Source organism: Ochlerotatus camptorhynchus, unplaced genomic scaffold (assembly GCF_037179485.1).
Source record: "Ochlerotatus camptorhynchus isolate MF236.1 unplaced genomic scaffold, CSIRO-AGI_Acam_v1.1 ptg000237l, whole genome shotgun sequence".
Taxonomy (NCBI): domain Eukaryota; kingdom Metazoa; phylum Arthropoda; class Insecta; order Diptera; family Culicidae; genus Ochlerotatus; species Ochlerotatus camptorhynchus.
In genome coordinates this window covers 1,165,463-1,173,539 of record NW_027040727.1, presented here as the reverse complement: position 1 = coordinate 1,173,539, position 8,077 = coordinate 1,165,463, and the positions used below count along the sequence as shown (strand labels likewise).

General features: G+C 45.4%; 1 protein-coding gene across 1 annotated transcript; it reads left to right on the top strand.

Moving 5' to 3' along the window:
• The first annotated feature begins 394 nt into the window (after positions 1–394).
• Positions 395–7,476, top strand: LOC135704380 (uncharacterized). The gene is made up of 3 exons (XM_065225814.1): positions 395–451; positions 1,220–2,598; positions 5,916–7,476. Exons 1-3 carry the CDS (start codon positions 395–397, stop codon positions 7,354–7,356), a joined length of 2,877 nt encoding a protein of 958 aa, XP_065081886.1. The 3' UTR covers positions 7,357–7,476.
• Positions 7,477–8,077: the final 601 nt, after the last annotated feature.

Genomic DNA, 8,077 nt, shown 5'->3' with positions numbered 1-8,077 from the left:
GACAGTGAGCATGCATAAGGGCGAATACGCGATGATCGATTCTCTTCATCGATTTTCTCTTTGCATTGCTACAGCTAAGCGAAACAATTTTCTAGAATTTGTTCATTGCAGAGTAGTAACAGGTTGTATTGGCTATCAAAAGTAACAGCAAACGCACCGAGAAACGTTAAATCTAGCGAGTTATTAACAAAAGAGAAAATCTACGAAGAGAATCGATCATCGCGTATAGGCCCTTATGCATGCTCACTGTCGATTTGTCTGTATAATCTGTACTTTTTTTTACAACACATCATTGGGACTATTTCTAGTCTGTTGATGCAAACATAACAAATTAACAAATAAACAAACGCAAATGTCTCGAGAATCAAGATACACCCACAAACAAAAACGAACAATGCCATTCGATAAAGCAAGTTTGCTCTATCAGATGCTGGTGTCAGAATGCGTGGATGTATTTTATTTCTCGAGAAATTTGCGCCAAAAGCCGTAGAACACTAGCTATATTTCATTTGAATAATTTTAATATTTGGAAAATCCAATTATCGCCAATTCTGAAAATCTGGCTCCACTTCCTCCTCCTCCGATGAACCGCCGTGATGTGTTTGGTTTATTTTTATGTTTTCCCCTCCGACGCCCTCGAGATCATTCACCCTCTCTCTCTAAGCTTTCATCACCTTTCCACCGGAATCGCAAGACCTTTTCAAACACAAAAAAAAAACCCCACAAGTGGATGAACTCGATGAACTTTCAAGTGATTCCGTCGGCTGTATGAATGCGATTCATCCACTCCACTCACCAGTCACAGTTAGGGCTTGCGTTGCGAGTTTGAGGAATGCCACAGCAGCTAAAGGGGAAGCGTGACTGAAGCAGTGTGCTCTGCTCTCGATTATTATTTTCGAAAGTTTGAATTCATGGGGGGATAGGTGGCGTTATACGAGAAGATTACGTAAGAATAGCTACTCGGGAAACCCTACTATGTATTAGCTGCTGTGTAATCGCTTTCTGCTTCTCTGGGCCGCAAACAGTCAAGGGTGTGTGGATTCGGTTTGCGCACCCGAAAATTTGAATGGGAAGATTTCGATCGATGTTTGAATGAATTCTGTCTATGGCTTGCGGCTGGTGTGTGAAGATATGCAATTTGATAGCAGGCGAGGGGCTGGCCAATTATATATTTTTTTAGCCTTTCACTATCGCGCATTAATATTGGTTTTTTTTTTAGGATTTCGATCAATCGACCAACCTCAATGGATTCCACTTCTCCAACAGTCTATTCGGGTTCGATTCAAATTCGATTCCTGCTCTGGAAAACCTACCGCCCCCTTCGGTCCAAGTGGATCAACCAGCTGTAATCGCCAACACCAGGCTGAAATCTCCGTCGCCTATTCCGGAGCCCACACCACTACTGGAAACCCCAAAGCAATGTCATACCATCCAGCCACTTCAACAGCAGCAGCAGCAATCTCCAGTGCAGCCTCCCACGCAACAGACCAACAATCAACAAGTATCGCCCATTCCAATAGTGTCCAAGTTTCAACTGAAGGTCACCCTGAATAATGAGATTTACATCTCCAACGAGTCAGGCACGTTCTGTGAGCTGGCCGGAAGTTTCGTCCCGTCGACTGTTGAACGGAAACCGTTGGCAGTGCCGATCGTTGAAATTATTCCACCCGCATCTCCGGACGTTATTGAACCTGAACCTGACGAACCGAAGCCACCCAAAACATTATTCTGCATTGAAAGAGGCATCAAGCGACCGTTGTCCCCATCAGATCAACGATACTGTAATTCCGGTATATTCCGGTCTCTCGAAGCACACTCATCTCCGTTGAAAAAGAAATCTACCTCCACTGCAAGCAATGGCCTCTGTACCGGTGGCCCAGAACAAGAATCCGTCGCTAAGCTCGTGGTATCCAATGTCATCAACAATGGATTGATCGTTAACAAGAAGCATCTATCCAACAACGAGGAACAACCCAAAGCTTCCACTTCTGCGACCCCAGAGCGGCGCATTATGCGAACGAAGAAAAAGAAAAGGAAAGCAGCACCAAAAACGACTCTGGAAGCGAAAGTGGAACCAGTGAATGGAAAGATTACGACGCGCATTGCAACGGGACCGACGATAACTAGTCGAAAGGTGCCTCAACAGCAGATTGTTGGGAAACGGCCGAGCCAGGTGCAGGAGAATCTCCGGAAGGTCCCCATCAAGCCTTTGGCGACGGCTACGGCGACAGCAGCTAGTGCTTCTTCTCCTACCACTACTACGATGGAGAGTACGTTAAACTTTTCCGGAATTAAGGAGAAAGCCGCGCAAGAAGCAATTTTCATCGAACGGGTCGAAAAACAGCCTTCGTTGCAAATGCAACCACCACAACAACAGCAACCCCAATCCCAAAAGCAACAGCAACAGCAACAGCACCAACCTCAGCAGAAGATTGTTCAGACGAAATGCGTACCTGCAGTTGAACCTGACACGAAGCTAGCACCGGTGGGTGCCGCTATACCGGACGAAGCCAGCTCCAGTCCGGCACCGGTGGAGTTGAAGGTCGTCGCCGATCTGGTGATGGATAAGGAAGTCTTCGGACATATTTCTTTGTTGAGGTAAGTTCATTGGTGGAGCAAGATTTGTAAACTCGGAGTTAAGCTTTGGAGAATTGGAAAATGTGGCATGAGCTAGAATTTTACGTCAGAATTTTGCTGCCGCTCTTCGCGTGTCGGTCCCTTAGTCTTTTTTGTCAAAACTAAGTATGGTTCTCCCATCACATAAGAAGCAATTGTACTCATGAAAATTTAAAATGCGGTTTTCTCGGCTATTTTCACTATGGGACGGTCCTGCGAAGAGCGGCAGTTTGGCAGATCCACGAAATTAACCTGATGAATTCAGTTTCGGCAAAATGCCCTTTTTCGACACCTCGCTCAACATTATGTTTGTGAATGCGGCAAGTTTAACTCTTCGTTGGGGCTCGACCACTATTTCAGAGCTGGTAGCAGCGATCTTCCAGGTAGTCACTAAAAAGTCTCCTTTTGTAAGGCCAAGTCACCAATCAGTCACTATTTTCAATTTTGTTTAGCGTGAATTTATTTCAAGATTGATCATTCTGCTTGCAGTGTGTATGATCTGATAGTCCAATCGATGCCTACATTTTGTTCTAATTTTCGATCAATTCGAAGATGTTGATTTTCCGCCCTTTTGTCTCAAGACTACTCGTAACAGTTGTCAATACCGCGTTCATCGTCTCCGTCGCCTCTTCCAACGATCGCCCCTTCACTATAAGTGAGAAATCATCGGCGAACTGCACGAGTCCGCAACCATCGTCGTTTACTTCATGCATCTCAGCTGTGCAGAGGTTAAACATAACGGGAGAAAACGGGCACTCTTGGGCCAATCCGTCATTCACCACTTTCGTAATCTCTCCTTTTTCCGTCTGCAAAACGAGAATCCTGTGTTTCATGTAACAGTGCAGCCATGATGTCAGTTTCCCAGGAATCCCCTGCTCCTTTAGTGTTACCAGCAGTTGGTTGATGTTCACTTACTTACCTTACCAATCAGGCTAAGGCCTTGTTGTCCTCTGCTGTCCGAAGAAGTCGTCTCCACTCTACTCGATCCATGACCACACTTTGTCAGCCTCGTAGCCTGCGAAGGGTCCGCAGGTCGCCTTATACTTGGTCGATCCACCTTGCCCGCTGCGCGCCTCTTCTTATTGTTCCTGTTGGGTCGCTTTCTAGAACCATTTTCACTGGGTCGTCGTGCGGCATTCATACGACGTGCCCAGCCCACCGTAGTCGCCCAATTTTTGCAATGTAGACGATGGATGGTTCTCCCAGCAGCTGGTGCAATTCGTGGTTCATTCGCCTCCTCCACGTTCCGTCATCCATCTGCAGTCCACCGTAGATGGTATGCAACACCTTCCGTTCGAAAACACCAAGGGCGCGTTGGTCCTCCACGAGTATAGTCCAGGTGGCCGTAGAGGACCACAGGTCTAATCAGCGTCTTGTAGACAGTCAACTTCGTGCGGCGGCGAATTTGAGTAGCCACGATTCCCTGCCATAATGCGTCTTTGAATTTCTCTGCTGGTATCATTTTCGGCGGTCACCAGTGAGCCCAAATACACGAACTCATCGACCACCTCGATTTCGTTACCGTCCTTCTGAACTCGAGGTGGGAGGCTAACATTGTCTTCACTAGAACCTCTTCCTCAATGTATTTCGTCTTCGATACGTTGATGGTAAGTTCAATCCGTCTGGCTTTAGTCTTTAGTGTGATGTGCCATGATGTCGATGTCATCGGCGAAGCCAAGAAGCTGGATTGACTTCCTGAAGATCGTGCTACTCGTGTCTATCCCAGCACTTCTGATCACACCTTCTAACGCGATGTTGAATAGCAGATACGAAAGTCCATCACCTTGCCGTAACCCCCTTTGAGATTCAAAGGGACTCGAGAGTGTCCCCGATACTCGAACAACGCACATCACTCGATCCATCGTCGCCTTGACCAATCGCGTCAGTTTATCCGGAAATCCGTACTCGTGCACAATCTGCCTGGTGGTGTTCACGAAATCGTTTATTATTCAGTTCCCACCTGGATCGGGTATCACCATTGGGTCTGCTTATTTTCTGATAAACGTCAGTTTGATCGTTTGTTTTTAGAACCTACCACAGGTTGAGGTTCGCACTGCCTGCGCTGGTGGTTTAGTGGTTAGTGTGACTGCAATGGGTCTGGGTTCAATCCCAGCCGAAGTCGGTGGGATTTTTCTGAGGCATAAAAATCTCTGGTCACGTCTTCCTTCGGACGGAAGGGAAGTAAAGCCGTTGGCCCTGGCCCATGTGTGTTGTTGAATGGGTGCGATATCCTACGCAGATCTGGAAGCTGCCTTCCTGCACATACGATTGCCTTCAATGGATGGCAATCGATGTCCGTCGGTGATTGGCACTAAATTGCGGAACAGAGACCAACGTTAACTAAAGGAATTAAGAAGAAGAAGAATAGGTTCGCACTGACAAAAAATTCGGTTTCGCGCTGGGTTTGGAATTGGTTTCAACTCCGATAATAAACGAATTCGCTATTAGATACATCTAGATGTGCAAGCAAGCACTCCATCAAAGATATTTAATTAACAAGATATCCCACTTATCAATTCCTCGAACAAGACAATGGATATACCACCCTTATGTGATCGCAGTGCCATCTGGCTAGTGCACATTGAAACTGTTGGGAGTCCTCTACCAACTTCACCACTTAATAAATGACTGGTGTCAGTATGGCATATGCCAGCAAGATTCTCACTTCGTGTGAATGGAAATGAAATAACGAAGGAAATTAAATGTTTGTATTCTAAAATGCAAAATCTGAGTAATGATGAGATTCCCCGTTTCCTACGCCAATGAGGACGAAACTAGGGGGTAACATGCTCATTAGACTGATGCAAAGTTTGAAACTTTCCCTCCACAATGCTCAATCGGTTCCAAATCGGGTTCTGATTAGCCTCCCAAAATTTAAACTCTTTTGGTAAGAAACTGACTTGGCACAAACCATTTGAAGTTTATATGGAAATTACTATGGGATTACCATGCTCATGTTAAAGAAGATTGATGTGCACTCTAGAAAATATACCGATAAATTTAAGTGAAAAACCATCACAAATGTTTGAGTATACCATTAGCAAGGTATTGCAAATGATACGTTGAGTTTAAATTGGTAATAGGTAAACAGAAACCTATCATAGGCATTACGATAGTTCTTATTATCGCCACGAAAGTTACGATCTCCAATATGTATAGTACAACTAATTAATGCAAAAAGAAGTTGTTACTCCCGCGTGGCAAGTGTTGCCAGTTTAAATATGAATAATTAGCCCCGGCTGTGCTATATTATAATCCAGGTTTTCAAGCTTTCTAATTCCACGCCTCCTTTTTTTCAGCAATGGCCACGATCGGAGCAAAGCAGTAATATACCAAAATCCGGTCACCACCAAGAACGTCATCTACAGCATCCTGAATCCTAAATCGCTAAATCTGAGCCTTGGTGGGTGTGGACGCGGCACTACGGCCACCCTCACCCTGGAGCCCCATCGACGAAAGCCAAAGAAACGTGGTAGAAAGAAGAAAATTCCCGGTGAAAATCCGACGACTGCCCCCGAAGCCAATGCCAATGGGCTCAACTCGCTGACGCCCATACCTCCCGATCTGAGTGCAATTGACCCGGACATCCCGGTAATGATCACCCGATCCGGACGGCTTTCCAAACCGCCACGCTATGCTAACAACTTCTTCCAGAACATCAAACAGAAACCAGACCAACCAACACTACTACCGCCACCTCCACCGCCTCCGCCTGTTATTCCCAGGATAGATCTTCCCGCAACGGATCCGGAGACGATCGAAAAACTGCCCAACTTTTCCGCTGCCCTTACCTCCACAGTTGCTCCTGCAGCTTCGCACCCGGAACCGGAACCGAAGCGAAAGATGAATATCCCCCTTCAGTACCGCTGCGCCACCTGCAACAAGATCTACTTGGGAAAGCGCATGCAGAGGCATCTGGAAAAGTACCCCAGTCACAATTCCCAGCGAGACTGTATGGACAAGGGAAAGGAAAAGATCGAAAAGGAGGACGAAAAATCCACTTACCTGTACAAACATCTATTCGACCTACTGCAAAAGTTCACCGAAAAAGACAAAGGTCGCGTTATGCTGAAGGAAATAAGTAACTTTGTAGACTACGTACGGGCCCTGATCCCCAAACTGATCACAAACGACGAACAAAACAGCACCGTTGAATATATCGATCACAACGTGGCAGACGTTTTACGGCTCAACCACGGAAAGTATCGCCTGAAGCTATCTTCCCTGGCGGAAGAATATGACAAACTAAATCTCACAGTGAATCTGTTGAACAACAACTCCACCCACGGTTTGAGCACCCCCAGCCGGCCACCACCTCCACTCTCCACAAGCACTCCCAACGGAACCACCGAACGGCATTCACTCTCTTTCAATGCCGACGACATACTAAACCAGTCCAGTTCATTCCCTAGTCTTACTACGTTGATGCACGAACACAACCTACTCCTGCAGCAGAATGGCACCGTAGCTGCCAGCAATAACATCATCAACAACAACAACAACTCCTTTCATCAACAAAACAACAACCACCAGCATCAGCAAAGCAATCACCATCACCATCATCCCCATCTCCCCAATCACCACCACCACCACCACCACTACAGCAATCATCACCATCATCTGCCGTTGATCGGATCGAGCTGTCACGATGATGCCATGAACAGTCTGTCCGGTTTGTGCAAATCGCCAGTGCAGCATTCCACCTCCGGAATGGTCAATATGGCACTGAATCTGTACTAGAAAAAAAATATGCAAAGGATTAAACAAGTAAATACATACCTACCTACACAAGTAAAAAGAAGAAAAAATTACAAACGATCAAGTTCTAACAAATTATAACTGAAATTGTATAGCTTTTGAAGAGAGAGTATGAGAAGATAATATAATACAATATGGTTTTACATTGAGTCTAATCAACATACAAAGAAGGATAATAAATTAATTGGATGATAGTAAATGTGTGTGTGTGTTTTTGTTGGAAAACCGTTGCACAGAACAGAAAGGGAAGTGCAAACAAATCGTTGAATCAAAAAGTGGTTCTTTTTTTTTTGCTCAACAATCGAAGCATGGTGGTAGCGTTCCACACGGGCTTCTATGTTCACTCACACTATCATAGCATGCTGCCCATCTTAACATTTTCTGATCCAAAGTTCCACCTCTGTTCTATGACCGTTGGCTACCTCAATATCGCTAGGACGGATCTTCAAAACAAAAGAGGTAAATAAAACTACAGAGGGGGTAAGGAGGGGGTGCACTTTTGGAATTAAGGTTTTGTGATGTCAGGATGTTCACTAAAGTCACAATTTGCAACCGGCCACCGTCAACATCCAGGATAGCACGCATTTTGATAGTACGAGTGACAATAACAACTTTTTCTAAGTGATTCAATTCATTTGTAGATGCACCCTATAAACTAAAAACGTGATTTAGTACCACCCTAGAGAACTCGTCAGTCAGAGTC

Excerpts from the sequence above, each read along its gene's own strand:
- LOC135704380 (XM_065225814.1), top strand. The coding sequence starts at position 395 with ATGCCATTCGATAAAGCAAGTTTGCTCTATCAGATGCTGGTGTCAGAA. Across the intron at positions 452-1,219 it reads TGGTGTCAGAATGCGTGGAT|GATTTCGATCAATCGACCAA; the intron begins GTATTTTATTTC and ends TTTTTTTTTTAG. Across the intron at positions 2,599-5,915 it reads GGACATATTTCTTTGTTGAG|CAATGGCCACGATCGGAGCA; the intron begins GTAAGTTCATTG and ends CCTTTTTTTCAG.